General features: G+C 43.4%; 1 protein-coding gene and 1 long non-coding RNA gene across 2 annotated transcripts; both read left to right on the forward strand.

The window, feature by feature from the left end:
- Positions 1 to 1691: 1691 nt before the first annotated feature.
- On the forward strand, positions 1692 to 3907 carry LOC122922694. The gene is made up of 3 exons (XR_006387183.1): positions 1692 to 1795; positions 1877 to 1960; positions 3775 to 3907. It is a non-coding gene; the product is annotated as an uncharacterized LOC122922694 (long non-coding RNA).
- Positions 3908 to 13934: 10027 nt separating this feature from the next.
- Positions 13935 to 17321, forward strand: LOC122922687. Its single transcript, XM_044273385.1, has 10 exons — positions 13935 to 14075; positions 14214 to 14418; positions 14503 to 14631; positions 15112 to 15245; positions 15594 to 15751; positions 15876 to 16058; positions 16150 to 16227; positions 16335 to 16661; positions 16753 to 16859; positions 16983 to 17321. The coding sequence occupies exons 1-6, from the start codon at positions 14008 to 14010 to the stop codon at positions 15899 to 15901; spliced, it is 720 nt and encodes a 239-aa protein (XP_044129320.1). The 5' UTR covers positions 13935 to 14007; the 3' UTR covers positions 15902 to 16058; positions 16150 to 16227; positions 16335 to 16661; positions 16753 to 16859; positions 16983 to 17321.
- The last annotated feature ends 503 nt before the right edge of the window (positions 17322 to 17824 follow it).

Raw genomic sequence — 17824 nt, forward strand, 5'->3', positions numbered from 1 at the left:
CATGTGGGAGTGCCCGAAAGTGAGACCCTTGTGGCAGAAATCAATAGACACAATAAAGGAGTTCTGGGGGGAAACGGTGGGATTGACACCTCAACAGTGTATTTTCCATTATATACCCTTGAATCAGAATGAGGAAATGGGTACAGTAGTCACCAAAGGAGGGGTACATCTTATGTTGATGTCTGTGAAGAAGACTCTTTTGAGACATTGGTTGGAAGAGTCAGTGCCGTCTTGGGAGGAGGTATTGGGCACAATGAAGGCTGTCCTTTATCTGGAAAGACTTGAGGTGGAGCAAGATAAGGAACGTATGATTGAAAAGTTTGTTAAAAAATGGAGGTGCTTCATTGAGAAGTTGTTGTCACAGGGGGAAATTGAGGAGCTTATGCGCCCGTTCAAGCTGACCAAATGGTACCTGGAAGCGCAATTGGCTAATAAGTTGGGATTGCTGGAGGCTTAAACCGGAAAGTATGTGATAAAATAGGCTTTTTCATGTAAGGCGATCAAATCAGTGTTTTTGGGGTTGGGGGGGTGGGGGGGGGGTTCAGGGATGGGGGGGGGTTCAGGGATGGGGAGGGGAGGGGAGAAAAGTTAAAATGAGTGGAATGGAAAAATGTTGTGAGACGATCAATGTTTCTTGCTTGTGCAATGTATCTTACTTCTTTGGACATCAACGTCTGTATGATATGTATTGTCTGCATTTTTCCACTTCAATAAAAAGAAGTTTAAAAAAAAAAAAAAAAAGAAGCAGGATTCCAGCCAAATGTTTCATCCTAGCCAAATTTTATAATTCAAATATTTTCAATTTAAAAACATCTGTCAGTTGTCTCCTCTTCAGATCTCCCCCTGCACAGCAGAATAACAAAAAAAAGGAAGCCTAGTAGAAGCTATAAGATGGAAACAGTAAAAGTATTTCAAAGGGAGGGAAGTGAATGTAATTGCTCTGGAATATGCAGTCGGAGTGCTCCTAAAGCTGATCAGGTGACAGAGCAACCATAGGTAATGGGGTCACTTATCTGCCTTTGAAATGTAGCAGGGGAGTGTGAATCACAAGACAAATCAGATATTTCACAGGTAGAAGTCTGTTTGGCTGTAGTTCTGCTTCAACCGTTCAAAGGGAACCGGAAGTGAGGGACATGGAAGCTGCCCTTAAACCAGCAGACTACCTCGAATACTTTGACATAGACCCTGAACAAGCATGCAGATCAGGTGCTCTGACTGAAGTCTGACTGGATTATCTGCATGCTTGTTTCAGCCAGGTGTGTGATGCAGACACTACTGGTGCCAGTAAGACCAGGAAGACGGCCAGGCAACTGGTTTTGTTTAATAAGACACTTTAGGTACCCTTTCAGTTCAACGTTGACCGTTAAAGATAATTCTTCTTGCCTCACTGTTTACAGCTGCGTTGCACTCATTTTCACAATTTGTAAAGCTTTTTACAACTACATATTATAATTGAATAATCCACCAGCTCTTACAGGCTTACACATTCTCTGTCTTAGTTAACGTGCAGTGTCCAGCTCTTGGCTGGGGGACAGGAGACCCCAAAGAGTTTAGACATGCACTAAATGGAAATTCTCTTTATATGGCAGCTGTACACAGAGATGGCAAATTAAGTGAACATGTGTACAAGGAATGTAGTAATATTTTTTATTTTTTTTATTCTTTTTTTTGTAAATGTAGGTTACATATTCAACATGTTCGTTTGTTTGGTGTTCAACGTTTTAAGTGTTTTGTTGTTTATCGGGTTTAAAAAAGAATTTCACGGAGGAAGAGCTAATAACAAGTACAGTTTGAAGTAAGTATGAAAGAACAGATGGGTAGTATTGTGTGTTTAGATCCAATCTTAAAGCTTTCCCCTTTCCCTTCTCCTTTACAGGTAACATTTAATGATGACACATCAAGAAGATGAAAAAGACTACGAAGAGGACACTTCACAACTAGTGAACTACAGGTCTTACAAGTAAGTCTAATATCCCCCAGCCCCCCACCACACACACACTTTATGTGTAAATACAATTACTAATTATTATTTTTTTCCAGTTCTTCATGTTTCAGATTGGCCACTTTATCAGTTACTGAATGGTTTTCAATTTTGAATTAAAAGGTTCATATACTTATTAGTTTTTTCCTCTGACTTTTCTGTGCTCATGGCGGTGGGAGATCTAGGATGGGTGTTTGCCTGGGAGCTCTGGAAGGGGTGGTGGGAGGCCCGATAGATATGTGAGGGGGGGGGGCCATAAATTTTTTTTGCTATGGGGCCCATGCATTTCTAGCTACGCCCCTGGTGGCAGCACTGGAATTTGAGACTAGTAAAGACGCTGTGGCTGACTGGTAAGAGCTCTGTGTTGGGAGCGAGCACTTTGGCTTTGAATCCTCAGAGGGGTCAGTACATTTTTATTTCTTCCACATTTAACCATTTCTGGACGCCTATAATGTTTATCAGAGTCAGAATTATGTGTTCAGGAAAGGTGATGAAAAACTTGCTGTGGAGAGACACATGTCCAGTGTGCAAAAGTATTTAAAAGTACATAGAGGCTGCAGGTGGGATAACTGCACGATGGGTGCTAGGTGTAGTAGTGCTGTTCACTACTACACCTATCATCCTCCATGTAGTTAGCTCAAATGCAGTCCCTATCCAAAAGTACATAGGGACTGCAGGTGGGATAACTGCATGGTGTACGCTAGGTGCAGTAGTGCTGTTTACTACTACACCTATCATCCGCCATGTAGTTATCCCACCTGCAGTCCCTATGCACTTTTGCATTGGAAGCGGTTCTGCCAGAGTGCTAGAGGGTACTGGCGAATATAGATATAGCAGAGCTGTATATGCATCTATACAGATAGATGGTCTAAGGCTACTTTCACACTTGCACCAGAGTGATCCGGCAAGCAGTTCCGTCGCAGGAACTGCCTGCCGGATCCGGCAAAACTTGACTATGCCAACTGATGGCATTTGTAAGACTGATCGGGATCCTGATCAGTCAGAAAAATGCATTTAAATGCCGGATCCGTCTTTCCGGTGTCATCTGGCAAAACGGATCTGGCATTTTTTTTTTTTCGGTCTGCGCTTGCGCAGATCGGAAGGACAGATCCGGCATTCCGGTATTTTGAATGCCGTGCCCGGCACTAATACATTCAGGCAAGTGTTCATTTTTTTTGTCCGGAGATAAAACCGTAGCATGCTGCGGTATTATCTCCAGTCCTGAACAGTCATAGAGACTGAACTGAAGACGTCCTGATGCCTCCTGAACGGATTTCTCTCCATTCAGAATGCATGGGGATAAAACTCATGCGTTTTGTTTCCGGTATTGAGCCCCTATGACGGAACTCTATGCCGAAAAAGAATAGTGTGAAAGTACCGTGCTGGCGGGTGGGGGATGGTATTGTTTTAGGGGAGGCAAAAGCACAGATCATTTGGCTACAAGCTGACATGCTTTTGGGCTGATGTATAGTATGGAATTATTGTTTTGCTGCTCAGAATGGGGTTTTGTGTGTAAAACTGTATAGACTACAGAATCCCCAGCAGGGGTGGCAGGAATCAGACACTGCAGGCTGCCTGTGATGTCATAAGGAGGTGTGGCCAGGCTTTGCTCTAGCTGCCTAAGCCCGCCCAGCCTTATCTGCAGAAAACCAGGAAGTGAAGAGAAGAGTGACTGCAGGTAAGGATAAAGTAGCAAGATGGGAGTACCCCCTTATGTAATTCTTAAACTTTTCAGGATAATTCCTCAATTCTGAAAAAAACAACTTCAAAGGCTCCTTCTGTTACTCTTGCAGAGGTTATTGGATGCACCCAATAGCGACGCTGTCTGGCTCTGAGACGTCTTCTCCATCTGGAAACAAGGATTAGAGCATGAAAGCCAAAGTGAAGGTGGTCCGGCATCATCTTTGCAGTCTTCAGAGTGAGCTTCTGAGGGTAAGTGACCTTCGCTTGCCTTTTAGAGCCACTGTATTATTTGCATATGAATTGATTTTGTTTGATGTTTGAAAACTTGAATACCGGATCCGTCATTCTGTTTAAAACCGTATGACAACAGAATAGACGGATCCGCTGTTTGGACAGATCCGTACTCTGGATCCGATAAAAAAAAAAACGATGTGCATTGTCATACGGATATCCGGGTCCGGTATTTACTTATGGCGCCGGAGTACCGGATCAGGCGAAAAAAAATTTAAATGTTTATATGCGTTTTGACGGATCCGGCATGCACTTCCGGCAACAGAAATGAATGCCGGATCCTCACAACGCAAGTGTTAAAGTACCCTTAGGCCTTGTTCACATCTGTGCTGGCGATGTTCACTGCTCCGCTCTGTCAATAGGAGCACAAAAACGAAAATCACCGTAGTTCCGGATCTGGCAGTTCATGGACAACTACACCTGACGGATCCCACTGACTCTGATGAGATCTGACGGCTTTCTATCTAAGCTATAAAATTGTGCCCAGCATTTATGACCTGATCCTCAAATGAGGCCTTAACACAGAAGGGATTTAAGCTTTATATGTTCTCTAGCATCAGATTATGATGTGCTGCAGAAGTGGAAATGTGTATTATAAGGTTGTGCAGCAGCTGAGGTGTGTGTTAGGAGGTTCTGTAGCAGCTGAGGGGTGTGTATAAGGAGGTTCTGCAGCAGCTGGGGAGTGCATTAGGATGTTCTGCAGCAGTTGGGGAGTGCATTAGGATGTTCTGCAGCAGCTGGGGAGCGCATTAGGATGTTCTGCAGCAGCTGGGGAGTGCATTAGGATGTTCTGCAGCAGCTGGGGAGTGCATTAGGATGTTGTCCAGCAGATGGGGAGCGCATTAGGATGTTCTGCAGCAGCTGGGGAGCGCATTATGATGTTCTGCAGCAGCTGGGGAGTGCATTAGGATGTTGTCCAGCAGCTGGGGAGTGCATTAGGATGTTCTGCAGCAGCTGGGGAGCGCATTAGGATGTTCTGCAGCAGCTCGGGAGTGCATTTGGATGCTCTGCAGCAGCTGGGGAGTGCATTAGGATGTTCTGCAGCAGCTGGGGAGTGCATTAGGATGTTCTGCAGCAGCTGGGGAGCGCATTAGGATGTTCTGCAGCAGCTGGGGAGCGCATTGGGATGTTTTGCAGCAGCTGGGGAGCGCATTGGGATGTTCTGCAGCAGCTGGGGAGCGCATTAGGATGTTCTGCAGCAGCTGGGGAGTGCATTAGGATGTTCTACAGCAGCTGGGGAGAGCATTAGGATGTTCTGCAGCAGCTGGGGAAACATAGAAACATAGAATGTGTCGGCAGATAAGAACCATTTGGCCCATCTAGTCTAGCGCATTAGGATGTTCTGCAGCAGCTGTGGAGCGCATTAGGATGTTCTGCAGCAGCTGTGGAGCGCATTAGGATGTTCTGCAGCAGCTGGGGAGCGCATTAGGATGTTCTGCAGCAGCGAGGGAGCGCATTGGGATGTTCTGCAGCAGCGAGGGAGCGCATTGGGATGTTCTGCAGCAGCGAGGGAGCGCATTGGGATGTTCTGCAGCAGCGAGGGAGCGCATTGGGATGTTTGTTTTGCAGCAGCTGAGGTGTGTATAAGGAGGTTCTGCAGCAGCTGAGGTGTGTATAAGGAGGTTCTGCAGCAGTCAGAGAAACATCAGTTGTGACTGGATTACATCCTGTAGTTTCTATGTCTGCACTCTGTAAGGCTACTCTCACACTTGCGGCAGAGTGATCCGGCCAGCAGTTCCGTCACTGGAACTGCCTGCCGGATCCGGCAAAACGTATGCCAACTGATGGCATTAGTAACACTGATTAGGATCCGGATTAGTCTTAAAAATGCCTGATGAGTCATAAAAATGCATTGAAATGCCGTATCCGTCTTTCCGGTGTCACCTTTTTTTTCTCCGGTCTACGCATGCATAGACCGGAAGGCCGGATCCAGCATTCAGGCAAGTCTTCAGTTTTTTTCGCCAGACATAAAACCGTAGCATGCTACGGTTTTATCTTTTGCTGATCAGTCAAATTGACTGAACTGAAGACATCCTGATGCACCCTGAACGGATTGCTCTCCATTCAGAATGCAGGGGATATGCCTGATCAGTTATTTTCCGGCATGGAGCCCTTTTGACGGAATTCAGTGCCGGAAAAGAAAAACACTAGTTTGAAAGCTGTCTAAAATGTTCCTGTCCTGTTCCTCTGCCATCAGGCATCGCACTGTGACCAGACTGACCAGTCCAGACCTGATCCAGCAGCGTCACCAGTCCAGACTCCAGTCCAGCTCTGTGAAGATCCGCCCCAGGCCCTGACTGCGCTCTGCCAGCTGCACACACATTAAAGGGGTATTATCATCTTTACATGGGGGCAAAACTGGATGCATCATTCTAACTGGGGGGGGGGCACTAAAGGGGGCATTATTTTACATTGGGGGCATAACTGGAGGCATCATTCTAACTAGAATACAAATCAGCAGCGGGCACAATTCATCGGGTAAGGCCAGGTAACCACTTGTGATCAGATTTTGGTATTCTGTTCCAGCAGAATAACAGAATAGACAGATATCGCATATGCTGAACACCGCTGGCACCTGCCATCAGTGATGGCCAGTTGTGTTCGACTGCGAACACATGCGAGCTGCCATCTTTACTCACAAGTCCGGTGAGGCACAGGTAAGTCCATACCTGTGCTGCGAGCCGGTCTGAGACAAATGCGGTCACCGGGAGCAGGCAGTTCCAAGAACAGCCCGATGAAGGCCCCAGCGGCTGTTCTTGGCACTGCCTGCTCCCGCTGACCTGTGCCTCGCCGGACTTGTGAGTTAAGATGGCAGCTCGCATGTGTTGGCGGGCGAACATGGTGAACTGGCCATCACTGCCTGCCATATCCCGTTCACGATAATGGGGTACTATAGGGTGCTATACTGCATACTGTGGGGTGCTGGGGTGCACTATAATGCTAGGGTGAGCCGAGCCCTGGTCTCCTTCCTGAACTGCAGAACGGTGCCCATTTCCAGCCCTAAGCCCAGCTGCCCAATTCAAATTCTTGCCAAAACCCTTTAAAGAGGCTCTGGCAACAGGATCAGCCCTAGTAAAGCAGACCTGCTGCCTGGTAGGGTTCATCCTGGTGATTTAAACTACAAACTTCCACCTCAGCCGTGTTAGCCCCCACATATCAAAATTTTTGAACAAAATATGTGCAGTTGGTTAGATCTTTGTTAGATGAGGTTGGATCAATTGTTGTTTGCGTTAGATCTCATACAGAAGTAGAGATATTAACAGTTATTTGCAGGGGGGGCTAACCCGTCATCAGCCCCCCCCCCTTATCAAAAAATTGACCAAACAATTAGCTATTTTGGAAGATATTTGTTAGATCAGGTATGATCAACTAGTTGTTTTGTTAGATCTCACATAATTGCAGACTTATTAAGTGATTAATGAGGGAGGGCTAGCCCCCCCACATGCAATTTTCAGGTAAAATTTGATGCAGACTAATAGGCCTTCGTTAGATCCGGTAAGATCAAGTGGTTTCAACGTTAGATCTCATTTAATTACAGAGATATTATGGATATTTGGTATTTTGCAATACCTACAACCATATTGACCGAACAGCCTAAGGTCAGAGGATTTTGCACCCGACTTCATCTGCACAGTGCTGCTGCTCTCTCTTTGCACTTTATTAATTGGACTTGGACAGCTTTGCACTGCCACTTTAATTCTTGACTACAACATGGACCCCCCCGATGTGTTCACATACACCAAGGAGGATGAAGACAGAATCCTACAGGGTCTGGTGAGTGATCCCCAATTTTTATCTACTCCCACCACTGTTGACCTCAAAAAACAATATGAAGCTGATGCCAAAAAAATAGCTTCCATGGACTTGCACCTTATGACTTTGGGTCAGTATTATAAAGAACATAGAATTCCCAGGGGGATTCGCTCACAATTGAAACCCAATTTATTCCCTGGTGGCTCAGCTTGTGCACTGAAGTTTGTGCAGATATCAAATAAATATGCCTTTGATATCATACTGCTCAATCTAGAGTATCTGCAACAGGAACTGGTGGAAGTGAAGGAGAGACATCTGAAAACTAAAACTGCACTACAATCACTACTTAATACAGAGGAATGGAATCAGTATGACCAAAATTGTACCCAATATTTGGACAGATTTGTAAAAGACCAAGAAAGCATTAAAAGAAAGAAATGGCTCCGTGATTCTGAGGATTATGCCAGAGGAAGAATATACACCTGGCAGGAAGATATACAAAGGAGGCAGATGCCACAATATCGCTCTACAATGAGGAAACAACAACCCAACCAATACCAGCTGCAACAACAACAAAACAATATTACAACGGTTCCCATAGTGGATACTGCATCAACCTCATCAATGCCTTTTTTAGACCAGGGACCCATACCAAAAGAACCAGACGAGGAGGGAGGAAGCATCACAAATGGAGAAAATTTCAAAAACTTCAAAAATCAGAGACCGCAGAAGCAAACGACACGCCGCAAAGGGGGCAAACAGTAGGGGTGGAAGAGTCTCCAATTTCCAAACCAACTGTGGTAAATATGTCTTCGGTCACACTATCTGATGCACAGATTGCCTTATTGTCAAAAGGTTTGTCATTTTGCCCTTCCACAAAGGTCGATTGGTTTCAGCTTGAGGTGGATATGCAGCGTCTATTCAGAAGTATCAAATTACAAATTTGGTTTTCTGAACATCCACCCCCAGCTGACCATGGATCGACGATTGGTGGATCTGAACTCACTCTGGGACGGGTTAATCTGTTACCCAAGAGTGACTTCATGCCACAGATCAACCATCATACGGTTGAAACATTCATCAAGGCTGTGACATTGGATATCAGTGGACTGAAATCTAGGGTCCTTGATACACCTCTGCAACATCCTAATATGACCTCAGCTGACATAAGATCTTTGGACGAGTTATGCCATGACAACAGCCTCACCATAAAACTGGCCGATAAGGGCGGTGCGGTTGTTGTCATGGACACGTCCTGGTATATGGATGAAATTAGAAGACAGCTTAATGATCAGAATGTGTACAGGGAACTGCCAGGGGATCCAAAATTTGAATATATTAAAAAAGTCAAAAATGTTTTGGACCTGGCACGTGATCATGGGATCATTGATGACGGTGTATATAATTTTTTGCTCATTGAAAATCCACGTACACCGTTGATTTACGTATTGACAAAAATACATAAGTCCCTAACAAACCCCCCTGGAAGACCCATTGTATCGGGCATAGACTCGATCTGTTCACATGTTTTAATCTTCTTGGACCGCATACTTCGCAATTATGCCATTAATACAAAGTCCTATATTAGGGACACTGAGGATTTTTTGGAAAAAATCTCCTCAGTAAGATTACCCGATGGATGTCTGGTGGCATCTTTTGATGTCACCAGTCTCTATACCTCTATAAATCACGAAAGGGGAGTTAATGCGGTCAGGAGATGTTTGGAACATAGTGACTATTCAGGAGTGTGTTGTGAATTTATCATCCAACTTTTGAATCTGGTCCTTAGACAGAATTATTTTATGTTTGGGGAGCAGTTTTTTCTGCAACTACGTGGGACCGCAATGGGGTCCAATGTGGCCCCCACGTATGCAAATGTATTTATGGCGTCACTCGAGGAGGATCTTGTCTATGTGTCCCACCACTTCAGTCAGGTACTGGGGTGGTGGCGATACATAGACGACATCTTCCTCATTTGGCGAGGGGACGTAGAATCCCTGGAACATTTTCACTGCTATTTGAATAACATGGACAGTGAGATTGTATTCACATTAACACACTCCAGTTCCTCGATACAATGGTGTCTATTGTTGGTGATAGACTATCAACAGATATCTTCACCAAATCCACAGACTGCAATACGTTACTACGGTATGAAAGCTGTCATCCTAGACCCTGTATTGATTCCCTGCCGCGCAGCCAACTACTGCGCGTGAGGAGAATCGTGCAGGATCCAAAAAACCTAACCGCCAGATATGGACAAATGGTCAATAAGTTTAGGCAGAGGGGGTACCCGCAAAAAAACCTAGCGAGACATCTGAAGAGAATTCAACAACCGCAGGAGGAGGAAAGGAGACCAAAACCTAAGCAGATCCCTTCTGTAAGCACTTACTCAGAACAAAGTAAAGATATAGTCAGTATTTTAAAAAAACACTGGCCTATCTTGCAGAGTAATTTTCCCAAGATAGAGATACTAACGAGACCTCCCCTTCTGTCATATCGACGGCCAACCAATCTGAGAGACAGACTGGAGAGGGCCGATGTCCCCATCAAAAAGAAGGTACAAACATTTCTTGGTGCAAAGAGGACGGGTTGTTTCCCGTGCCTCACATGTGTGAACTGTACATATATGATCAGGGGTAGTGTGTTTACACATCCAGAAACTGGTGTACAATATGACATCCGCCATTATCTAACGTGTGACAGCACGTTTGTTATTTACGTGTTGAAATGTCCATGTGGTCTCCTCTATGTAGGGGAGACCACATGTGACATGAAAACGTGATTAAATAACCAGCGATTTTCGATAAGGCGTAAAAGATTGGACCTACCAGTCCCTAAGCACTTTGTGGAGTATGGCCATACTGAGAAAGACCTTAAATGCATGATTATAGACCAGGTTCAAAGGGGTAGACGAGGCGGCGACCGCACAGTGACCCTTAAACAATGGGAATTGCGGTGGATACATCGCCTTCAGTCACTCAAACCTAAAGGTCTAAATGTGGACTTTAAGTGGAATATTATATAGAATATTGGGTCCTCTTGTACCTCCCTGCGGGGTTTTGTTTTGTTTACCAAATTGGATATGTGATCACCGTTGGTGTCTTAATCAATTAATGTATTCTATCTAACTCTATTTTTCTTTTTCGGACTATTGGGATCCTAAAAGGATATTTCTACTTCTCAAGTTATTTTCATGGTGGAGGAGAATGTTGGCAGTTGCCTCGGCGGTTTAGGTCTAGAACAAGAGAATGGGATCCATACTTGAAAACTTGAATCATAGTTTCACATTGAAAAAACGGATGAGTCGTGAATGGAGGAAGCTAAGGGTATAGGAGATGCAAGGAGGGTAGAAGAGGAACGTGGGGACATGGGGTGTTCACAACACTTTGTGCACCATGAGCCTTTAGGTGTATGGGGATGATCACTTATGTGGTGCATCCCTATGTGCCACCCCCCCTTTCTCCATAAGATGTGTTATGTCCTATCAGGACTACGTTTCTCCGATATTCGCGATTTGATATCCTGACTTATTTACTCTTCTCTAGTTTATTATAATGTCTATGATCCGATCATTCTCACAATGTCCTGTTCCCATTACAGGTCTCGCTACCGTGCTCTGACTGACCCTGGAGCCGGCGTGTTGTTGAGGGTAAGCGCTTCCCAGTTGCCAGGCAACGATTCACGTGACCACACGGTGATCGGGAGGCCGAACTGTGAGGCGCCGCCCTGCAGCCTCGTCGTGCTTTGGGGGAGGTACCTGGATGCTGGTGTGCGCATCGGGATTGACGTCACTTCCGGTTGCGTCTTCCCTCTGTGCACACCGGTATCCAGGATACCGAGCATGCGCGGTGAGGCCCCAGGGACGCCGAGATGCCTGCCATTACGACACTCCACTTTGTAAGTACATATTTTAAACCATGCGGCCATTGACCGCGTAATGAGCACTTACAGGTGATCACTATCATTTTTGCACGAGGCACTTTATGTATTGGACACAGCTGGTCTATTATGCGATTTGACCAATTGCCCATAAAATATCACGATGGATGTAAAGATTATGTGTTGTATACAGGAGTACAAATGAAATTCACAAAGGATTATGAAAATTTTTTGTTTAATTCACTGCTTTTATATTGTTGATTGTATTATTGTTAAATCACTTTGTTAATTGACCCACTAAGCATTGTGGGTATAAATGAAGATGCTGAGACACCAAATGTTATGCTTGAGAAAGACTGCAATGAGCAGTTGAAACGTTGCACTGGGGAAATAAAGCGGGTCGTTTTACCTTATTCTGGAGTGCTGCCTTGTTTTTGTAATACCTATATATATATATATACATAAAACAGTAGGTGTAGTGTTTCAAGAGGTTTCTGAAAGTTCACAATTTTAATGTTAGTAAGGTTCTAATACTTGTTAGGTACATTAGTAGTACATGTGAAAACAATAATAAGGTATATTTATTTAAAGGAATCAAGAGGAGGATAGAGAAGACCATATAAGTATGATCAGCCTTGATAAAAAGACACCGAGGTTAGTGTCTACACATAGGGGGTCATTTATTTAAAAAAAATAATAATAAATAAATAAATATATATATATATATATGCCATCTTGCGTTACATATATCACAGTTTTTGTCTCAGCAGTTGTTTGCGTCAAAATCTGTGACTCTTTTCCATCTTGCGACACTTTGCTTGAGTGGCGAGCAAATGGGGCACTGTCTGGGTGGGTAAGAGAGCAACCCATCTGGCCTTTCACACTCTGACTGGATGTGCTTTACTTTACAAATCTAGAGTACTACAGACAAAATGGTCGGTCAACGTGAGAAAAAGGACGAAGGCTGCAGGACTATATATTGCAATTCGTTGGATCATCCCATGTTGAAGGGTTTTGAGTCCTATTTAGAACATTCATTGGGAGTGAACATCCATTTTACCAGTCAATTTCTTTAAAGCATATAGTCTCCTAACATAGTCCTTCTTTTTATTAGGTTAAATCGAACACCTTTAATATGCCCCGTCTGCTATACGACACAGAGAAAGCTCTCTACCCACTTGAGGAGGAAATGCTTGAAGCTTAAAAGCACCCAGGAGATAAAATCTAAGTTGGCCTTGGCCAAGGAAGCACTCATGAGCATTGAGCATTGCGTCTAAAGGGACTGCCATTGACTACCAAGAGATTATGTCTCTTGGCTCCTTGAAAAATGTGGTACCCTTCCTGGAGAACAGAGACTTTTTAATATTAAACAAACCAACTGTGGGCAGGTATGTGCTATCTATGTTCACTAGTGTCTCGTGTATATCCAGTTTTCTCATTCATGCCCACATGGCTTTTTCATCCATTAGCACAATCCAATATGAGAGACCATCCAACTCTTTATCGATTTTAACAATTTAACATGAGCCATTGGTATTTGAAGTTGAAGAGGATGTTTTGGACAATCCAGCAATAGAGGAGAACGAACAAGAAATGGTCTCTGTTCCAGTGGAAGAACCTGCTGAAGAGATAACAGCCCACGAAGGCCAGGATGGAGGAGAAGAAACAAGAGAACATGAAGAAGATATCATAGAATATAGTGACAAAGACTTCCAGTTACGATTGGAGACAGAAGAGGAGGATAGAGAAGACCATATAAGTACGATCAGCCTTGATAAATAGACACAGAGGTTAGTGTATACACATAGGGGGTCATTTATTGAAAGAATAAATAAATATATATAAATGCCAATTTTTGTTGCATATATCACAGTTTTGGTCTCAGCAGTTGTTTGCGTCAAAATCTGTGACTCTTTTCCATCTTACGACACTTTTCTTGAGTGGCGAGCAAATGGGGTATTGTCTGGGTGGGTAAGAGAGCAGCCCGTCTAGCCTTTCACACTCTGACTGGATGTGCTTTACTTTACAAATCTAGAGTACTACAGACAAAATGGTCGGTCGACGTGAGAAAAAGGATGAAGGCTGCAGGACTATACGGTCGCCATTCATTGGATCATCCCATGCTGAAGGGTTTTGCCACCTATTTAAAAGATTCTTTGGGAGTAACAAACTATACTCAGGAGGCGGAAAACGTGTTGAGATTCCTTTATTCCATGAACCCACACAAGGTCAGCCTGGAATTTGTGAGAGGCATAGAAAAAGTCAACGTTTTCTTCAACAAGCTACGTGACCAGAAGCTTGCCAACCAGACTATTTTCAACTACCTGAAGAACGTATATAGATTCAAGAGATACAATATGAGAGCAACCAATCTCTCTGACAAAACGCCATAGCTGTATAAGTCCTGCGAATTCTTCATGACCGTCGCCGAAGATATACAGAAGAGATTGTCCAAAGTAATTTCGAAAGAAGTTGTCAGAAAAAGGTGAGCTAGTATTCCTTTAAATAAATATATACCTTTTTCTGCTTTTCACTTCAAATGTACTTAACAACTATTAATACCTTCCTAACATTAAGGTTGTGAATTTTTAGACACACATGAACAATCTTTGTCTTATTTTAGGTACCTTACACTGAAGAATAATATGAAGACGCCTACTGAATGTAGGAAGCTCCTGGATGTAGCTAAACCTTGCTTCTTAAACGCAATCAAGGCTGCCCAAGAACGATTCATAAAAACGCCTTCAAAACTTGAAATCATTTATTATCTTGAGGCCCTGCTTGTCCTCAAACATCTACAAAGGCCAGGTGTAGTGGCAAATATGTCTGTAAGTAAAGTTCTCCTTAGATAGATATTTTTGCATCACTTACCAATTAAGAAAACTGCAAAATTTCTCCCTCTTAACCCATAGGTTTCTAAGTGGAAAGATAGGGTCCACCACACCTATAAAGGCACTGCAAGGTCTATCATTGGTGTTCGAAATCACAAGACCGCTACACAACAAGTTGCTTCGTTTGTGCTAACTGGGGAGAAAGAAATGGTAAGATTTCCTTTTCTCTCCTTCTTAGGGTACTTTTACACTAGCGTCCGTCTTCGGAGCTGCGTGCCGGGTCCGCCGATCAGTGTGACAACTGACCGCAATTGTAGACGGACCCGGGTGCGGATCCGTCTACAAATGCATTGCAACAACGGATCTGTTTCTCCGCTTGTCATGCAGATGGACGGATCCATCCTTCAGTTGTTTTGAAATGCCGGATTCGGCACTAATGCAAGTCAATGCGGTATTATGTCCGGCCAAAACGCCTGACAATGACTGAACTAAAGGCATACTGATGCAAACTAAACAGATTTCTATCCATTCAGAATGCATTGGGATATGCCTGAGCAGTTCTTTTCCGGCATAGAGACCTTTTGACGGAACTCTATGCCGGAAAAGAATAACGCTAGTGTGAAAGTACACTTAATTTTTTAAGTTAAAATGTGGCTTTTCTGTCTTCTCGCTAATTTATTTTCCTTCCAGTGGTTTAAAGTATACTTTGCAAAAGTTAGGCCAACTCTGATTAATAGAGAGACACCGAGGGACATATTTTTCTTATCAACCCAAGGAAGGAAGATTCACAACGTGTCCAATGATATTAATCGTTACCACAGAAAGTAAGTCTCACAATTGTCACATATAATTCTCAAAGGGATTATCCAACCCCTATAATGACACCCAACCCCCCCTCCCCCCATTGCCATGGCCCCTCATATGGTTTATACTTATCCAGCTCCCCAGCACCCGCGCCGCTTCTGATCCCCGCATGGCCGCCGATTGATCCGCGTGATATGGATATCCAGCAACGGTTGTGCGTGGATCAGAAGCAACGCACGGGAGCAGGGTAAGTAGAATCCATATGAGGAACCTAGTCGTTAGGGGGTCAATATAAAGGGTCGGATAACTCCTTCAAATTCAAACTTTAGTGCTGTACATTTATTATTTTTGTCTATTTTACTTTACAGGTATCTTGTTCCCGAAATTTCCAGCCAAGTTGTCAGGAGGGTCTGTGAGAGCTGGACTACCAAATATTTGTCCCTCAGTAATATAACAGCTGAGAGGAGCTTCAGGGAAAAGACGCTGACAGACCTATGCCACGCCTGTGAACTGGTCACACAAGCCGGTACTGAGGGCAGTGATGAGTTCTGACCCAGTAATTTATTTTCTGAGGGGAAATAATACATACTTTGTAATATTGCACAATTGGCCACTTTTAATATTGCACACTTTCTATCTCTCTCCAAAAGAACTGGGCAAACATTGTCACAAGTAACTGAGGAGGTAGGGCAAAAAGAAATCCAGGGTGCCAAAAACTCTCAGGAGCAGGACAACTGTGGCGATAAAAGCAGTAATGGTGACCAATCGGATAGTTCCCACAATACTACCAGTGACTCCTTAAGTGACGCAGATGACAATATCTGGACTAAAAGGTGAAAATACCCTACACGTAACTTAATTGTCCTTTGCTAACTAATGCATGTATTACCAGGTTGTATATTAATAGTCACTAATTTATTCCAGAGACAAAGTACCAGCGTCAAGAAATTTTACAACCAGGGCAATGAGGCAGAGGCATATGGGAGAAGGGATCTCCTCCAAGTAATGGCTGACCACATTTATTAACAAAATCACAGATTGAATATGTTTTCATATCATGTTTTAACATTAATGTGTTATATCTTGTCTGTTGTTTTTTTTTCCCATAGAAAGTCCTGAAGAGCCACTAGCTGTATATTATTTATTTCTTAAATTAGTACCACTGAACCTATATGACGTTCCCCATCTTCTTCAAGCCAGACACCAAGCAGGGTACATATCTGCGCAGCTAATGCATGAAGTTAAACAGTGATGATGAAATAAAGTCTGAACTGTTTAAAGCCAAAAGTCAACTGGCCAATGTAGCTAAAGAAGGTCTCACCTTAGACTACAACCAGTTTTTCTGAGCTGTTTTGCAAAGGCCGGTGAATTGTCAATGTCATTGGACTTCTGACAAGCCTTGGGTTCCAGATATATAATAAGCCTTCTGTGCCAAGGTATGCACTTTGAATTCTATAATAATGTAGCTGTTTGCTACTCTTTTGGTGAAGTCCAAATCTCAGTCATTTTGTGTACACCTCATTTTAGGATTAATCAAGAGAATAGTCAAAGCTTGCCGATGAAGCCCGCTTCCCGAGAAACCGGTCAAGAAAAGGACACAAAAGCATATATTGTCCTGATAGAGCCCTTTTGTGGTAAGTTAATCAATCTAACGGCAGGGCCAAGGTAATAAGACCAGCGTCTAAATTGCAATGGTCCTTAGCAATGGTGTAAAGTATCTTTAGTCTGACTCAATGTGCTTTACTTTACAAATCTAGAGTACTACAGACAAAATGGTCGGTTGACGTGAGAAAAAGGACGAAGGCTGCAGGACTATATATTGCCATTCGTTGGATCATCCCATGCTGAAGGGTTTTGAGTCCTATTTAGAACATTCATTGGGAGTGAACATCCATTTTACCAATCAATTTATTCAATGCATATAGTCTCCTAACATAGTCCTTCTTTTTATTAGGTTAAATCGAACACCTTTAACATGCCCCGTCTGCTACACGACACAGAGAAAGCTCTCTACCCACTTGAGGAGGAAAAGCCTGAAGCTTTAAAGCACCCAGGAGATAAAATCTAAGTTGGCCTTGGCCAAGGAAGCACTCATGAGCATTGAGTCTAAAGGGACTGCCATTGACTACCAAGAGATTATGTCTCTTGGCTCCTTGAAAAATGTGGTACCCTTCCTGGAGGACAGAGACTTTTTAATATTAAACAAACCAACTGTGGGCAGGTATGTGCTATCTATGTTCACTAGTGTCTCGTGTATATCCAGTTTTCTCATTCATGCCCACATGGCTTTTTCATCCAATAGCATTAGTTAAATATTCCTATTGTGTCCCTTTGGAATATTTAACTTAAGTAGATATCCTCTTTCAGAAGAAGAAAAAATCATTCTGCAAAAAGGGTTGAAATTTGCTCCCAGCAATGGGATCAATAAATTTGGCCTATTCCTAGACCTCCATAGGTACATCAGAAAATTTAATATAGCAAAATACCATCTTAACATCCAGCCCCCGCAGGTAACTAATAGTGAAAAAATAGTGGGGGTCGCACATACTGACCTCCGTAACAAATCTAAGTTTTGCTCTAAGAATAAAAACAATGAGTG

Source organism: Bufo gargarizans, unplaced genomic scaffold (genome assembly GCF_014858855.1).
Source record: "Bufo gargarizans isolate SCDJY-AF-19 unplaced genomic scaffold, ASM1485885v1 fragScaff_scaffold_625_pilon, whole genome shotgun sequence".
Taxonomy (NCBI): Eukaryota; Metazoa; Chordata; class Amphibia; order Anura; family Bufonidae; genus Bufo; species Bufo gargarizans.

Excerpts from the sequence above, each read along its gene's own strand:
- LOC122922687 (XM_044273385.1), top strand. The coding sequence starts at position 14,008 with ATGACCGTCGCCGAAGATATACAGAAGAGATTGTCCAAAGTAATTTCG. Across the intron at positions 14,076-14,213 it reads AAAGAAGTTGTCAGAAAAAG|GTACCTTACACTGAAGAATA; the intron begins GTGAGCTAGTAT and ends GTCTTATTTTAG. Across the intron at positions 15,246-15,593 it reads ATTAATCGTTACCACAGAAA|GTATCTTGTTCCCGAAATTT; the intron begins GTAAGTCTCACA and ends TTTACTTTACAG.